This window comes from Colias philodice, chromosome 30 (assembly GCF_061535455.1).
Source record: "Colias philodice isolate Cphi_HAF_F1 chromosome 30, ilColPhil1 Martin Lab GWU primary, whole genome shotgun sequence".
NCBI lineage: Eukaryota > Metazoa > Arthropoda > Insecta > Lepidoptera > Pieridae > Colias > Colias philodice.
This window is the reverse complement of record NC_143115.1, coordinates 46,696-64,787: the sequence shown is the minus strand read 5'-3', so window position 1 is coordinate 64,787 and position 18,092 is coordinate 46,696. Positions and strand designations below refer to the sequence as shown.

Sequence of the window (18,092 nt, the reverse complement as noted above, 5' to 3'; positions counted from 1 at the left end):
AATCATTGTAGGAATTAGTAGGATAGCTTTAATTATTATAGAATCACCTAGTAAAACATGTTTTTCTAGGTACTTTTTTAATTTTTTATTATTCAGAATTTTATAAGTAGGTAGTTAGTTAGTTAGATAAATAATTAAAATATATACATTTCAAGTATTTTGTACATCTCATCAAAAATTAACTACAACTACAATAATGAAGATTTTATTGAATAGACAACCTATGTAACTAATTAGCTGTTTGTAGTTGCGATCTCCGTTCATTGCAATTTTAATAATGTTTTTGCCACAGAACATATAAAAGAGGTTTACCTCTTTTATATGTTCTGTGGTTTTTGCCTTGTTCTCTATACTTCTATACTAATATTAAGAGGAAAGGTTTGTAATTATCACATGTAATTATCTATGTATCTATGGTTTTCACCCATAAACTACTGAACCGATTACAATGAAATTTAGCACACATATAGCGGGGTAACTTGGATTAACACATAGGATAAGTAGGTTTTATCCCGGAAATCCCACGGGAATGGGAACTATGCGGGTTTTCCTTTGAAAACGCGGGGGAAAGCCTCAGGCGGAAATCTAGTATTATAATAAAAGTAATAAAATAATTATGTATATTAGTAAGTATGGTTAGGGTTTCAGGTAAAATAAAAAGCATACAATTTTATAATTCGATTTATTCTAAATTCTAAAATAATGCATACAAAATGAGGTACTAAAACTTATGTAATATTATTATTCCGTGGTTACAAATCACAACCAATTGAACTTTTTTGTACATTTTGTAATTACAAGATAGTTCGACGACGTTTTAAATTTGATTGGTTTTCATTACATTCACAATATTAATATGGTAACTTTTATTTTTCTGACATAACTATTATATTATAATGTTATACTTAATAAAAATTTTGCGGACGTTTATTTTATCTGTCATTTGTGTGTAATTTGAATAAACTACTATTATCTAACTACATATTTTTCTGATATGACTTTTTCCATTTAATTGAGTTTGTTACACAGGCAAGCCCACAAATATTTGTATATTTGAAATTGACATCAGCTATTATCATAACAAATATAAATGCATTATCTTAAGACAATTAAAAACCTATCGATTAAATACGTTTTTATATTTACACTTATTTTTAAAATTGAAGCTATAATAACCATAACAATAACTAGATGAAATTAATGCCATCTAGCGACAGTATTCTGAGTCACATAAAAATGCAAATATTTCGCAGGGAACGCACAAAAATATTATTTTAAATTCGCCATAAGTATTAGAACAGCTATTCATTGTTATAACTATTGTGTACACATAAATTAACAAAAAAAGGTTTTAAGTTTCTTTTTTTAGTTAATCGGAGAATTCAAATGCTACTCTAAAATTTGTTTTTATCAGTTTCCTCGTCTTTGCAGTCATAATGTGCAGAGAACCATGACAGGTTACAAACTTCTTTATCGGGGTTAAGATCGGGGTTAGAAAAAAATTTAGTGTAACATTTTTTCGTTACGCGTGACATTTTTCCGTTACGCGCCATCTTTTTCTTATCCCTACCACGCGTGATTCGACGTATTTATGTAAAGTTGCATATAGTAAAATATTTTTTGAAAAATAAGGTCATAAAGAAGTTTCACTTCCTACGTGTGTACACTAGTACACGCACACATTTTTTTATACCTACATGGTAACTCGCAAAATGAAGGCATACATTCACAAATATATTGCTAAATGAACTAATAAACAATAAAGTATGACTGTCACTAGATACGCATAACAATACAGTAAAATCAAATAACATCTTAATACTATTCGTGGCTTATAAAACATAGCTCCCCTTAAATTTTACCGAATTTCCCTGTTTAATGTCACGTCATGTCATATGTTAAATGACACTTGACAGCTGTCAAAATGAGCATGACAGATCTTTTTTTTTTAATTTGAATTTTTGTAGTGGTAACATTGTAGACCTGAGGCAGTTCAGCGGAAAATATACTATATTTACAATAGCATTGGTGCTATACCTGTATTAAAATTCGGATAATGTAGTAGTAGACGAAGTAAGCAAGGAGTCCATACACTAATGTTTGCACTAGAAGATCCAGATAGTACAGTCTGCAAATAAGAAATATATATTTTATTAAAAATATTATCTTAATACTATTATAAAGGCGAAAGTTTGTAAGTATGGATGTATGGATGTATGGATGTTTGTTACTCTTTCTCGTAAAAACTACTGAACCGATTACAATGAAATTTAGCACACATATAGAGGGTAACTTGGATTAACACATAGGATAGGTTTTATCCCGGAAATCCCACGGGAACGGGAACTATGCGGGTTTTCCTTTGAAAACGCGGGCGAAGCCGCGGGCGGAAATCTAGTGTTTTATAATTGTCCGTATTTATGCAAAATGGAACCACTCGACAAATTTCGTTTTTTGCTTTTATTGAAGAATACTCATTCAAAAGTGGTCTAAATTCTTATACAAACAAGAACCACGTGATTTTTACGTTGGAAACAAGGTATACTAAAAGCAGAAAGGAACCACCAGCAACAACGAATAATTACATATTAAGCAAAACCGAACCACAGCACCACGGGACTGCTTTGTTCAAACAAATAAACGATATTACTATCATGTCATTTTATACAAAACAGATCCACACCTACTTGGTACCATTATACATTACACATATTTCTATTAATAACAATTATTTTTAATACACAAAATGGAACCAGGTTTCTGTGGTATGGTTATGCGTAAAATAAATACATAATTTAATTGTAATTTTTTATTGCAAAATAAAACCACAAGCATTCGGTTCTATTATGCATAAATAAATATTGTAAAACATTCTGAAACCCATCATCGCTATATGGAACCAAATGCCTTGACTTGTTACAATGCTTCTCATCTTTAAACAACGTATTTCATTACTTAAATAGCTCAAAGTGCAAAACTCCAATTTTTAAAGTAAAACGTCGAACATCTGTCAATATAGGTGACATTCAGCGAAGTAGTTCGAATACGTGACGGTGTTTTTTTCCTCCGCGAAGTAAGTTCTATTGTTTTTGTTAATTACCTTTAAAATTAAATGTGAAAATGTTTAGTAATAAATAAATAAGCAAGCAATGGGTAAGAAAAGCATTGGAGACGAACACCGAAGATAATAATGAAGATACAACGGGTAAGTAGTTTTATTTAATGCATTTAAGTACTTATTGAATCTGAGATGCAGGTACGCTTTATCCACTTTTGATTCATTCCCGATTGTGGTGTGATTTTAAGAAGATAGTTCATTAAGTAAGTACAAGAGGAATCCTCTGTGGATTTACGTATTTTAACGACAATGTCGTTGTTCACGAAGGCGAGTCGAATTAAGAGTCATTTTGTTACGATTCATCTGTCATTGTGAGATGAAACTACTAAAGTCTAAACCCTGTTTTAAAAATAACTGTCGATGATCTAGGTACCTACCTACTATTTTGGTAAAATACGTTTAGATGTATTTCTGATGCCGCTGTAACAACAAATACTAAAAAACAAAATAAAAAAAGACGTGTGGCACTCGGGGACTGCCGCGGTAAAGCTATTGCATAGCATGCCTTCAAGCCACACCTCCGAGCCCGTCGGAGTGAGGTTTTTTCGTTACAGAATTTCTCGATTCAGTCCCCGCGCTCAAGGCCCGCGATAGAAGCTATGCAATAGCTTAATAAATATTTAAGAAGCTCCCATACAATAAGCCGTGATTTTTTTGCCGTTTTTATAGATAATGGTACGGAACTCTTCGTTGCGCGAGTCCGACTCGCACTTAGCCAGTTTTTTGTACATGGCGCATGTACATACAACATACTTAGTCGTCTAGTAGGGACACGGCTTTATAAGAACTAATAATATTTTGCTGTCGCCATATACCTACCTACGTATAAAAGCCACGCGGCTTTATTGTTTTGATTTAAAGCTTTTTTTCTTTTTATTACAGAAGATAACGAAGAACCTTATACGTCGCTGCCTCTGGAGAAGCTTTCTTCACCTTCTAGCGATATTCAGTCCATATTACATCTCATTCCACAAGATGCACAGTTTTTATAACGGTCTCATTAGTGATGATGCAATAGAAGACCACATAGATGGACTAGACACGGTGGATTTCGAAATCCAATTTGATGATAACGTCGAATAAACGTCCTATATAAGTATTATTTTATATATTTTATTAATTAAAGCTTTAATTACGATTTTATAAATACATAGTTTCATTTATATCATTAAATCCCTGGGATGTGGTTCCTTTTTGTTTAAGAGAAAACCTATCAATTGATAAATGTTAAAAGGAACCACATGCACATTTTCTTAATTATCTAGAAAGTTTAAGAATATTCAGAGCAAATTTATATACACATACTTAAATAAGTAATTTATCAATGAATTTAAATAAAATAAATTTTAATTTTACTTCATCTGACAGAGCTGCAAATGTTTTTGTAAATCCTTTAATATCTCAGAAGTGCGTTTTTGCTGGGTGGTTCCTTTTTGCTTAAATACGGACAATTTACCAACACAGCTGCTATATGAGGAAAAATTCATTAGAAGATTGTTATTATTCTAAATTCTTGTACCAAAGTTTTTTTGTTTCAAATGTGTACATAGTTACTTGAAGATAGAATAAACTTTTTCCTTCTTTTCTTTATTTCTCTCATACAATACTTACTGTCTTTGCCGGCGGCGCGCCGCAGGCAGCGTGCTCGGATCTTCCTTGCAGCAGAACTCACGGGCTCCCTTTATGTAGTTACGGATGTAGGGACTCCATTCCACTAGCTGTAAATATTGATTTAAATGATATGCCTAGGCAAGTAGTTGAATGGAAATTTAAATCATTTGCCTAACTTTTCTATAAATCCTACGTTCGAAGTTCTATCGACATCGCCTTTTAATTTTTTTACGCATATTCTGTGATTAAAAACAGAACGCCATCCATGTTTGTTTTTTAATGACCCTGAATAATTTTAACTGTGTCAATTGAAGTATTTAAATCTCAAAGTAATCTGTCAACAAACTTAGTTTGATCTGTAAACCACGTAACTAGTATGAGTGTAGATTCTTTAAAATATAATGTGAATATAATTATAATTGAAACTTATTAGCACATTCACCTAATAGGAGAATGTGTAAGAAGCCTACATTATTAATTATTATCTACGTAAATACATTTATCAAATAAACGTTTAATGAACTTACTCTCATGTCAGTGTAGAACACTTTTCTATCATTCTCCGACACGCGGTCCGGTAGTGAGCGATAGAAATCATTCTCGAAGTACCATTCCTTAGTGGTATAGTACTGCAACACTTCTAGACCATAGTTCACGCGCTTCTGGATTTTGACCATACTGAAATGGAAAAAATGAAATTATGATAACTAGGTAGCTTTTCAGAGCTTGTCAAAGGAAAAACCGTATAGTCTCCGTTCTCGTAGTATCTTGAAATAGTAGTAGAAAGCGTTTTATTTGCCACTAATCACTATGTAAAAAAATATAAATCTTGCGTGTTAATCCAAATACCATCAGAAAAAATTTTATGCCAAATTTTATGAAAATCGGTTCAGCAGTTTTTGCGTGAAGGAGTAAAAGTTTCCGTCTAATGAAATTTCAGATTAAAAAATTTCGCCTCTCAGCTCGTCATGTGTACATCATGCTTTATTTATTTCAATCACAGCACAACTATACTCACAAGGTCTTCTTGCCCATAAGGAACATGAGCAAATCCACGATATAAGCGGGCAGCTGGTGCGTGAACAGCGCGGCGAGGCGGTGCGCGGCGCGGGACGACTTGGCCGAGCCGCCCGGGTACCACAGGCACACGGAGAACGGGAACTCTTGCACGTGGATGCGACCTGTAGGGTTCAAAAAAAATAATATATCATCTACTATAATAGGTAAAAAATAGCGTGTCAGAAGTGAAACTTCTTTGGCAAGATTCAAAATTACTTGAAGGATACCAAAATCGTTGCCTTACTCCATGGCGTGACGGTATTGCCAGGATGCGACCTTGAAATTTTACTCTCAACGCGCCTAAAGAAGTTTCACTTCAAAAAGTATAAAAAATATAATGCATCTTCTAAAACACTCTAAACAGACGTATTTAAAAAGAAAATATTAAGTATCCGCTGAACATATTATAATAATATAAAAACTATTAAAAATTTACCGGCTAATAAATAAACAACTTACACGTAGGTATCATATTTCATTGAAACTTACCCAAATCTAAAGCATGTCCCCAAGTGAGAGGATTCACTCCTGATTGCGTCACGTTACATACACGGATTTCTTTTGGCCTGGAAATAAGAACAATAAATTAGAATAAATGTTTGTAGTGTGTTCATAAATAATAATAGTTTAAAAAAACTAAAAAACACGCTTTTTATAGAAAACCGAACTAAAAAATAGAAAATTTTATCAAATTAGTGTATTGTCATCGGTCCTCAATAAATCTACAAAGTTTGAACGAAATCTGACCGTTTAAAGTGGGTCAAAATCGCGCCCAAAGAAGTCGGTTACAAACATACAAACATACAGGTGAAGCTAATATAAAGCGTGTAAAAAATATAAATAACCTGTTATTTTAATAATAATATTATGAATTATGAATGCAGAATTCTGAAGTTACCACATTACTTTATAGATGTTAACAAAAAAACAAAGAATAAATATCTATTTACAACAATAATAAGACAGTAGAATGCTCGCATCTAGTGTCGAAATTAGAAATAAACAAAAAGGTTCACGGAGTGACAACGTCGCGTCAGCCGCTCTTCAATGCGTTTGTGGTGCGGCGCGGCAATGCCACGTCCGCTGCTGTTCATGAGTTCGTCTTGCGGCGCAGCAACGTCGCGTCCGCCGCTGTTCATGCGTTACGTTCGCCGTGCGGTGCGGCAACGTCGCATGAGCCGCTGTTTATGCAGTCGCCATGCGACCGTGGATATAGTTTTGATATTTATAGTTTTTATTGTCTTTACGTTAGATGCAGTCATTCGCCTTGGACAAAACCGTGCGCACGATATTATGATCGAATGCTGATTGAATTGATGCGCATGAATGTACAACGAAATACTCACTTATCAAGAGCAGTAAGATACGCGAGCAATAAGCAAGCGTTGACCGCCATGTCCACGGGCATCACATCAGCTAAATAGTTTTCATTGCAATGCATCGTGCGGATAACACCTGAAAATATATTTTTTTTATTTAACAGTTTATTGTAATACACCAATTCTTAAAAATACAATAGCTTTTTAAAGATGGATCACGAGGTCGAATGCAAACCTTTTTTCTTATAGTGGGGAAATCTTCCAAAGATACCCACGGCCCCAGCATTTTATACTAAAAGACGTCGTATTTTTGCTATAATTCTAATAGTTTCAAATTTTATAGCATTCTAGAATGCTATAATATTAAATGTAATTAAAATTATAGAAAAAAAAGCATTCAATAAGCATATTATATAGTAATCTTCAAATAATTAGTCGAATTTCGACCATAAACATAAACAAGATAATTGTGTGTGCACTTCACCACTAGATGGCGTTGTAATAAAAAGGGTTTGTATTAAGGGTAGGTATTGTAAAATGTGAAATATTAAAAGTTGAAATGTATCGGTTGGCAATTTATTATTTGAAAAGGATTTGGTTTGAATATAATTAACATTAGAATTAACGTTACTTTTTTTAATTGAACCAAAAACATCGTTTAGCGTAATCATTAATCCTCAATCATTTCATTATATTTTACTGTATTTATTTTTATTGTCGATGTTAAATAAAAGTGATTGCATTGTTTTTATTATAATTACCTTTCCCAGCTCCAATTAGCAGACCCGTAGGACCATTAAAATTGTCCACCCAGCCTGGTAAAGGCTCTTTGTATGCAGCCGTCACTGAAATATTAAATCTTTGTGTAGTTTTTTTTGACAAAGCAGGAAGAGCTTGTGGACCACCTGGTGTTAAGTAAGTGATCACCGCACATAAACATAAGCAATACTGTAGTGCTGCAAGTGCTTTATAATATGTAATTTACAATATAAAGGATTAAAAAAAAACTTTTACGGTTTCGGTAAAAGCTACTTTTCGATTCAGAATTAATAAAAAAAAATGTCAAAATAGTCAAAAAATGTATACCTTAAATGAATGACTACCAACTAATCTCGTAAAATTATTAATTACCTATAAGCTAGTTTTTAGACGATTGCGACTGACGTCAATTATAAAAGTCAACATTTTCTACGAGTTTACTGAATACACAGACTGAATAGGACTTACCAATGGAAGGTCTGGCAATAACGATTGGAAACTTCCCTTCATACTGTGTGACCAGATCCTCTGTCAGATTCTTTGTATACGCATATGTGTTTGGCTGAGGCTCTATTAATCTGTAAAATAGTTAATTTATGGTAAATATAGTGTGGAATCAGTAATATTATGGTTCTCTGTCAATATTATATTTTCGATTGAAGACTTTAACGAATTTAAACGCGATTTATTCCTTTTCCCATTTTTTTTGCCATTCCAAAACGCACACTTAGCGAGCGTAGTTACGGGGAGATTTATTCTAATATTCCCGTAAAATCAAACTAGAAAATACTATGTTATCTATATTTTGCTATTTAAAATGCAGGTGAGTATAATCATTATCATCATCATCATCATCATACAGAGACACGAGTTTATACTGTAAAGGCCGTAATTATCAAACTGTTTGTCGTCGAATTTTTTGATTCTTCGATCACTTTTGATCATGTCGATGTTTTGCTTCACTTGCATTAGTTAAGCTGGCAGCACTCACTTGGGCTGCAAGTGCGCCAGCAGCTCGTCGTCCATCCAGCGCGCGGCGTGCGCGACGTGCTGCGGCGAGTGGCGCGCCGGGTACAGCTTCTCCTGCAGCGTGTGCAGCTCGCAGCGGCAGTACGAGGTCGACACGTGCTCGAACACCTGCAACGTTTATCCTGAATGAAGTTCTAGCTGGTATGGCAACTTTACCCTTAAAGAAATTCCCGTAGGAGATAATAGCCTACTATTTTCAGACACAAAAATTATACCGTTAAATCACTCTTGTGACGTGAATAGACAAATACATTTCGAATAGTAAAATATATAGTAGCACTAGCTGTTTCCCGCTGTTTTATTTACATAGTCAAAAAAAGAACAGACTTTGCCTTCATGTCACTTTTTTACTATAGCGCCGGCTATAGGACTTTATAAATTTCGGAGTGATTCAAATATGCATCACAATTTTCCTATCGTAATGAGGTGCTTTTCTGTGGTAAAAAGTAGCCTATATCACTAGCATCACAAAAATATTTCATCCGCAAAAATCATACCATAAAATATAGTAGGTTTTAAGTACTAGGTATTAAGTATTCTGTACCGTAACATAGATCCCTTGCGACGTAACAGAGAGATAAATGGACACACACACTTTCACATTTGAAATATTCATCAGAATAATGAAGGATAGTAAATTATTTGTTTATTATAATTTATTTTATTTATTTCTTTCACCTTACCACCACCAATATAATATTACAATGTAACAATTTTAGTCTTCGAAATCAATTATGTATGTATTATGATTAAGGATAAGAATTAGTAAGGATAGCAACCGACCTCCAATTTCTTCATGCCTTCCACGAGTTTGAGCACCTTCATAGTTCCCACCGTGTTCATGTTGACAGCGTCTCGGATGAACATGTCGAATCTGAAATTATTAATTAATAATTATCATAAGAAAACATATTTTAATTGAAAAACCAAGAATTTATTATTAGAAACTAGATGGCGCTGTGTTAAAATGAAAATATCCAGTTATATTTTTTTGTTTATTTTAATCTGAATTATATTATCCCATTAAAATAAATAAAGCTATTACTAGAGTGTTCGTTTAAGAAATTTATTTTTATAGACATGGAGAATGGAGATAGAGGTACGCTATACTGTGCGATTTGACTAAAAATAGTATCGATTCTGCGACATTTTATGACGGATGAAGCGGCGCGGCGTAAGTATTATTTAAAATTATTTAATAGTATGTACCTAATCTAAGTTATTAAATAGCGTTTAAACTTAATGTAAGATTCAGGCAAAATATCAAATATCCTTATTGCAATTAAAAATGGATTTCTAAGTAAATCGTATTTTTCACATATTCACGTGACATTTAACACCTTGTTTGAACGCGCTAATCTCAGGAACTGCTGGTCCGATTTGAAAAATTCTTTCAGTGTTAGATAGCCCATTTTTCGAGGAAGGCTATAGGCTATATATAATTACGCTAAGACCAACAGAGGTGGAGCACTGCGGTTAAAACCGCAGGGCACAGCTAGTATTATTTGTAGGTAGACTTTCCTATTTTTAATTGAAGCCGAGCAACAAATTTATTATTTATATAGTTAATTTATTTTCCATACCTAACACAGGCAGCGCAATGAAATACAATCTGCACGTGTTCCTGCAACTCCTGTCTGTGCTCCTCAGAGATGCCCAGATCTTCCTGCAAGATATCGCCTGGGATCACGGATAGCTTGTCGAAACAGTCCGGCGATGTGGCTTGCAGTTTGTCGAATATCTGTGAATAAAAAGATATATTTTAACACGCTTATAGCTTCATCTGTATGTTTTTATGTAACCGTCTCTTAGATTAGGTTTTGACTTTAAATGGACAGATTTAATTCGTACTTTGTACGCTTGTTATGGGTCGGTGATAATACAAAAAATTTAAAAGCGTGTTTTTAATGCTTTTAAACTATACTTGTTTTATTTAGAATAATTGATCGTGTTTTGGTTTAAGATGTTTTAATGTTATAGATATTTTGAACACGCTTCATAATATACCAATAGACCAATACGAGTCAGGTAATTGCCCGACTCGTGTTAACAAGCGAACGAGGTGCAAAAAAGGTTTACATACCTTATAAAACAATAAAGAATATCTAAAATACATAAATTACCTATTATTCTACTAGCTTTTTGCCCATAAAAAGTCCTTATAAAACCGACTTACTCTACAATTGATAAAGTCATCCAGCCGTTCCTTAGTCCCTTGCCCCTTCTTGGGCCGCATCAGCATGTATATCTTCTTCACCTCGGGACAGCATCTCAACATCTTCTCGATCATCACCTTGCCCATGAAGCCCGTCGATCCGGTGATGAATACCGTCTTATTGGCGTAGTACTCCGACACGCCGATAGATGGCGCCATTTTGATATTTTTGTTTCGCCTGTGAAAATGGAAAATTTTTGTTAAATTATGAAATAAGTGAAGGGTTTTCTCAAATAATAATATGTAGCATAGAATTTGATGGATTTATCTATTAAACTATCAATTGATTAACGAAAATTGAAAATTGAGCAAAAATAAATATTATGTAGTTAGATCAGTTATCTTTGTAATTATTATTTTCAGCCTATCTTATTAAGGACTTAAAAGGTTTATAATATTATTTAATAACCCTATGTATTTATTTATTAAATAAATATACCTACATAAAATTTTTATGTGATAAAGTACCTATGGTATTATGTAAAATCACAGACTAATAATATGTAATATACTACGTATACAAGTAAAATCTATGCATGTTACCTTAATTATTTAGAATTAAATGAAAAAGAAGAATGGCAAGCAACCGCACACCACCAACTGTCTAATGTAACTCTCGTGCAATTATTATAAGTTTATATATTTATACAAGCAATGTATTTTTACTTCATAAAATTTTGATTATCAAATTAATAGTTTTTACAGAAATGAGCCCATACTTATTTAAATTAAAATTTTGGTTTATTTCAAGAAATTTTGATTATAAATTCAATTTGTTTACAAAAATGAGCAGATCATAATAAACATAACAATAAAAATAGTTACAAAAAAATAATATTATAATTTTTAATTAAATGCTCATTTTGTCTTTAATTAAATATGAAAATATTTATTTTAAGTAAATATTTTTAAATTAATTAATTAAATATTGCTTTAAACTTCTATTTCAATTGATTACAATATATTTAATTTTATACAAAAAAAAGTTCCTGACGTTAGCGTTCAAACAAACAAACTCTTCAGCTTAAATATTATTTGAGTAAAGTATTATATTATCATTAATTATCATTGAGATAATATTAATATGGAGTCGATACCGCCTACACCACTTATGTTCCACTCAACATACGTCATGTGGCGTAACTGCACTCAGTCGCTTGCTCGCTCATTGGCGCGAACGTCACGCTCATTTTTTATTTGTTTTAAAGTGAAACGCATCAAATATGCCTACGTGTGTGTTACGATATTGCACATATAATACAAATAATACGGAAAAGTGCAAAGGAATAACTTTTCAATCAGTAAGTAACTAGATAATAATTTTTAAAACTTAGTTAGAACAAAATTTTTGGCGGGCGACATTTTGCGTCATTTGTCATAGATTAAAAATTTAAGATATGACATTGGGCATGAAATAAGTGTTGTTAGTAATATTTGCTGGCGTATATTTTTATAGTATAAAATAATAATTTTACATATTTAGAAAAGCATAGACTGGTTGTTAATTGAAAAAAGGTGAAATCATGAAATATGAAAATCAATTACTTAATCACCAATTTTTTTTTGTTAATTGATTTTAATCAATTTTAATTGATATTGTATAAGCTACTGACTTGAACGTATAATTGAATTATTATTTATTTATCTGCACTAATATTATAAAGAGGAAAACTTTGTTTGTTTGTTTGATTGTAATAAATAGGCTCATAAACTATTGGACCGATTTTGATGAAATTTGGCACAGACAATCTTTAGACCCTGAGAAAAAACATAGGCTACTTTTTATTGCGAAATATGTACCACGGGCGAAGCCGGGGCGGACCGCTAGTTCAGAGATTAATATTTTTTCTATTCAAGGTTTCCATGTCTGCGTCGTGAAGAAAGGAAAAAATGGGTAAAATTTGTCCAAAACAACCGCAGTGAAGAAACCTGGTTACCATCCGATAGAACTAGCGTCTGTTCATTGCATTTTCGCGATGAGGATAAATATACCACAAAAGCGGGAAGGCGTATTCTAAAGAAGTCTGCTGTTCCTTGTATTGATGTTAGTAATAATAATAAAATTTTACGGATTTGTATAACAAATAAAATATTATTTTAGCCATCACTAACATTATTATTATTATATTTATTTTAGCCGAAGGTGTGCTACAATAGTACTGGAACAATACAAGCAATTTCTGAGCCGGGAACATGTTCTGAGGATGATGAACTAAATATAAATAAACACAATTTTTACACGGCTTTTATTTTTTTTCTAAAAAAGGCTCAATTTGTAAGGAATGAAACTTCCCATAGCCCATATTGAACCTCCTCATCCTATATTATATGCCAGATATTGTTAGCCCCGCGTAGTAAAGTCAGTTTATATCTAAAATAAATATTAAGTAAGTACAAAGAAAATTTCAAGTCAACGTGCATGTAAGGAGTGGCACCCAATAAAATAAACAGAAAGAAACAAAGTGTCGCCTCTATAGCGGTGAGTCAGTGACATCGCATAATCTATGACTGTCTAGCCGTCATTCGCGCGCCCCGCGCCGCCATCTTGGCGCACAGATTTTGTTCGTGGTGTCTGCTCCATTATTAATATTATCTCAATGTTAATTATAGATTTGTTCTGTTGACGTATCTAGTAAATAAAATAACATTTATTCAACTTTTCCGACGTTCAAGAGAAAATGACGTCATAATACTTAATTGGCCGCGGTCATCTTCGCTACACGCATGCGCAGGTTTTACGATGACATAATAATAAATCATTTTGCGCCTGTCTATGGAATAATTATAGAGGAAAACAATTGATTTTTTTTTATTTCATCGATCGTACAATATACTTGTTATATAATCAACAGACTTTAAAATTAGGTCTCGAATAAGGAAGTCGACTGTATTTTTTGACAGAACTACTCAACCGATTTTGATGATTTTTAAGCTGGTGTCTTCCAATATGTGGTCCCATTTAAACTTTTATTTAAATTTATTCTAACTACTTAGTCCTGATAAATTAAAGGCGAGTAAGTTTTTTGTTAAAAAATACGTAAAATTAATTTAATAACAGTTTGAAATTTGATTATCGTGAAAAATGTTAGAAAACTTTTAATGAATTCTCATCTACAGTTAGCTAAGTATAATATATTAAGATGGATGTATAGATGTTTGTTCACGAAACTCTTTCTCGAAAAAACCACTGAACGAATTTGGATGAAACTTTACAGTAATTTAGGTCAGAATAACACATGAGCTATAGAAAACTTGACTTTGCGTGCGGTTCATCCGCAAACCGCGTGGCACAGCACTATACGTTGAATAAACGCTTGAAAATTCTTTCTCATCTCAATGCAGTCACGGGTTTTTACATTTATTATTAAATCATAACTAAACCAGCTCATTGTTAGAATTCCAAGTAAACGTTTCTAAAGATCTCTGACTCATGATTTCTTGGTTTCTCGAGATAAAAATAATATGATAAATGCGAAAGTTTGGATGTATGTATATACTACACTACAAAACTACTGTTACTACCTTACAAAACTACTGAACAGAATTGTATTAAAATTTGGTACAGAGATAGGTCTGGATTAGCACATAGGCTGTTCTTTACGCGGGTAACTAGCAATTACGAAATACTTGCTGTACCCTGCGTTTTTTCCCGCTCCTGTTGGTCTTAGCGTGATATAGCGCCTTCCTCGATAAATGGGCTATCTAACACTGAAAGAATTTTGCAAATCGCACCAGTAGTTCCTGAGATTTATAATATTAGTAGATATATATGTATTAGTAAAGATTCAAAATTCTCCAAGTGTTATACTTTAAAAAAGTGAAACTAACACACAAGATACCATCTATTATAATCATAAGGTGTGCAATATAATGAAATAAATTTACAGTTATATAATCGAAGCAATTATTATTAGCATTAATCTGTTTAACACATGTTCCGCTACAAACATTTATTATTATGTACTTTCATTTTCTATTTCAAGCCTTTGTAGGTAGTTGAAGTTTTTTATAAAAATTATCTGTCTTAGATTCTGGGTCTTCAACATTTTTTCCGAGGTTATAGGTATTACTAGTATATTATTATTAGTCTGTGGTATTACCAAACTTATCGAACTTGGAAAAGGAATCTTTAACACAGATTCTAAACAGCAGCATTTAGAGCTCAATATAATTATGAGCTCTAAATATACAAACTTCGTTCAGGAGAAATTTATGTAAAATGTCATGAGTTGTTCAATGTCAACTTTTCATGGATCAAAGTAGACTTAAAAAAATTAAAAAATACTCAGAAAAAATCAATATCGGCATTTATCAAATCCACATCTAAGCTATCTCTATCTCTATGCAGGAAAAATTTGCAAATATATCGCAAAAACACTATTCTTTTATAATATTCTATATTGTAACATCTATACTAATGTTGTAAAGCTGAAGAGTTTGTTTGTTTGATCGCGCTAATCTCGGGAACTACTGGTCCGATTTGTAAAATTATTTCGGTGTTAGATAGCCCATTTATCGAGGAAGGCTATAGACTATTTATCATTAGACCAACAAAAGCGGAGCGATGCGGGTGAAACCGCGGAGCTTAGCTAGTATGTATAATATACCTATAGTAGGATATAATATATCTCACACTTCTAAACTCTAGGGTTCACATAACATATAAAGTTGTGCAAAAACATTACTCCATTCGTTCTTGACCTACTGCGTATATTTGGTAATAGTATGAATCTATTATTATTAATCAAATAAATGTGTTTAATTGACTTGCTAATACTATACTTGTTACGTGAAATCTTATACTATAGGTAGGAAAAATTAAAAAATATGAAATACTAGCCTTCGGCTTCGTTCGCCATGTCTAAACTTAAAAATTAGTATTATACGAGAACCACTCTTATCTATGAACAAAAAGCATCAAAATCCGTTGCGCAGGTTTAAAGATCCAAGCCTTATGATCTAAGATTCAAGCATATTATAATATAGAGACAGATAGAGAGCGGGAAGCTAATTTGTTTTATGTGGTATTTTAATGTCGTCGTGGTCGATTAGTTTAATGACTTATTGATTGATTTTATTTATTTATTTATTACGATTATTAAATAGTTACTGACATTACATATTATAACAAGTATAATTATTAATAAGTCTTACAAATATTATAAATGCGAAAGTTTGTAAGGATGTGTGTGTGTTTGTTACTCTTTCACTCAAATACTGAATACAATGGAATTTAGCACACATATAGAGGGCAACTTGGATTAACACATACATAGGTTATAGGTTTTATCCCGGAAATCCCTTTTCCGTTTTTCTTCATGCAGTGTGTGCCAAATTTCATGAAAATCGGTTTATGAGTTTTTGCGTGAAGTAGTAACAAACAAACATATGAAATTTCGAATTTATAATATTAGTAGTTTATAAATCCCGCTTTAAATCCGTCAGTTTGCGTCACGAATGTGGGTCATTACTGTGTCTGTCTCTGGGAAGGAAGTTGCCACACCATTGTTTTAGTTGCGAATGCTCTGGGAACTTGCACTTTCAAGTTAGAGGCAAGTCAGGGTTTTGTTCGAATAAATAATTATTCCAATAATTGATACAATTACTGCTTTTTATGGCTGTATTGAAAAATATAGTCTATCAATTTTTGCAAAGCTTATCGTCCTGGCTCCGCATTAGATACATATTTTCCAGAATTGATTTTTTAAACAAAAAATATGACAAACATGAATTCTAAATTAAATAAATAAGAAAACTAAGAGCATTTTTTAACACCCTCCTCCTTTTATATTAAGGTATTGTTAAATGAATTTACAATGAAACTATGAGATTGAAACAAATAAAGGTTCCCTAATTTCTTTATTTCACCCTTCCGCTTTATAATAATTAATATTGTAAATTAATTACAGATTTAATACAACTTCATCACACGCCAAGAATATTATACAGTACTATATGTAACACACCCAAATTCTCGTTAACTTTAATTTAAAATCCTAACACATTACACAAATATTAAACTAGCGTTTTATAGTTTCTTTTTAATCGTCAATTACTCACGTATCTAAGTTACAAAGTAAATAAGTTAGAACTTGACACTAACTTACTTGTTTAACTTATGTATATTTGCGAACATAGTTCAATTACCTGTCTTTATAGATAGGTACTACAAGCTTAGTGTCGCATATTTTAAAACCGCATTACTCCGCTCCTGTTGGCCTTAGCGTGATGATATGTAGCCTATAGCCTTCCTCGATAAATGGGCTATCTATCACTGAAAGATTTATTTAAATCGGACCAATAGTTCCTGAGATAAGCACGTTCAAACAAACAAACTCTTCAGCTTTATAATATTAGCATAGATAGATGTATCGTCATTCATTATCAACAAAAAATTTTGTTTGACCGTGCTTATCTCTGGAAGTAACGTTAAAACATATTTGCATTGGATTTGATGATAGATCAATTAACTGAGATTATTTGCACGCCAAATTAAACAACGTTATATTTATATATTTGTTTGTTTATAATATTGAGGAAGCTATATGATGTTAAATTATTGATTAACATGTGATTTAACACATTAACATTTAACACATTTAGTGGACGTCCCACGGCTGAAACGAACGAACGAAATGTGATTTAACACTATTCTGTTATGCAGTATTTTTAATTAATGTAAATAAATAAATAAATTTAATGATAGAGAATGCCCACTTCGATACTACACCGTATTGTGACCGTACTGTGTGATCGAAATAAGAAAAGGATCGATTTATATATTGTAAACTGAATATATGTGTGCCTTTTATAAAAATTGGTTCAGCAATTTTTGCGTGCAGGAGCAGTAACAAACAGACATACAAACTTTCGTATTTATAATATTAGTAGGATTGTTTACTGGTATATAGAAGCTAAATATAAACAATTCGTAGTATCAAATATATTTACTACGTTTGTTCCGCGTACAGAATACATAACA

At 32.3% G+C, this 18,092-nt stretch overlaps 1 protein-coding gene and 2 long non-coding RNA genes across 4 annotated transcripts in view; 2 read left to right on the top strand and 1 right to left on the bottom strand.

Annotated features, from left to right (window-relative positions):
* Positions 1-1,484: 1,484 nt before the first annotated feature.
* The window catches only part of LOC149475306 (putative fatty acyl-CoA reductase CG5065), a 37,625-nt gene continuing 21,017 nt past the window's right edge, over positions 1,485-18,092 (bottom strand). The window contains exons 1-13 of one of the 2 annotated variants that reach the window (XM_089713427.1): positions 11,654-11,711; positions 11,072-11,288; positions 10,479-10,636; positions 9,679-9,769; positions 8,858-9,003; positions 8,335-8,444; positions 7,869-7,952; positions 7,135-7,243; positions 6,278-6,354; positions 5,748-5,910; positions 5,257-5,407; positions 4,730-4,836; positions 1,485-2,128 (exon numbers count right to left, since the gene is read on the bottom strand). In XM_089713427.1, coding sequence (XP_089569553.1) covers positions 2,032-2,128; positions 4,730-4,836; positions 5,257-5,407; positions 5,748-5,910; positions 6,278-6,354; positions 7,135-7,243; positions 7,869-7,952; positions 8,335-8,444; positions 8,858-9,003; positions 9,679-9,769; positions 10,479-10,636; positions 11,072-11,269 — 1,491 coding nt within the window. In that variant the 5' untranslated portion in view covers positions 11,270-11,288; positions 11,654-11,711 and the 3' untranslated portion in view covers positions 1,485-2,031. Of the gene's footprint in view, positions 2,129-4,729; positions 4,837-5,256; positions 5,408-5,747; positions 5,911-6,277; positions 6,355-7,134; positions 7,244-7,868; positions 7,953-8,334; positions 8,445-8,857; positions 9,004-9,678; positions 9,770-10,478; positions 10,637-11,071; positions 11,289-11,653; positions 11,712-18,092 lie in introns of those variants that run through there. The other variant, XM_089713426.1, reaches the window with a different exon arrangement.
* On the top strand, positions 2,534-4,250 carry LOC149475308 (uncharacterized). The gene is made up of 2 exons (XR_016318072.1): positions 2,534-3,205; positions 4,001-4,250. It is a non-coding gene; the product is annotated as an uncharacterized LOC149475308 (long non-coding RNA).
* LOC149475307 (uncharacterized) lies at positions 12,176-13,344 on the top strand. The gene is made up of 2 exons (XR_016318038.1): positions 12,176-13,154; positions 13,248-13,344. It is a non-coding gene; the product is annotated as an uncharacterized LOC149475307 (long non-coding RNA).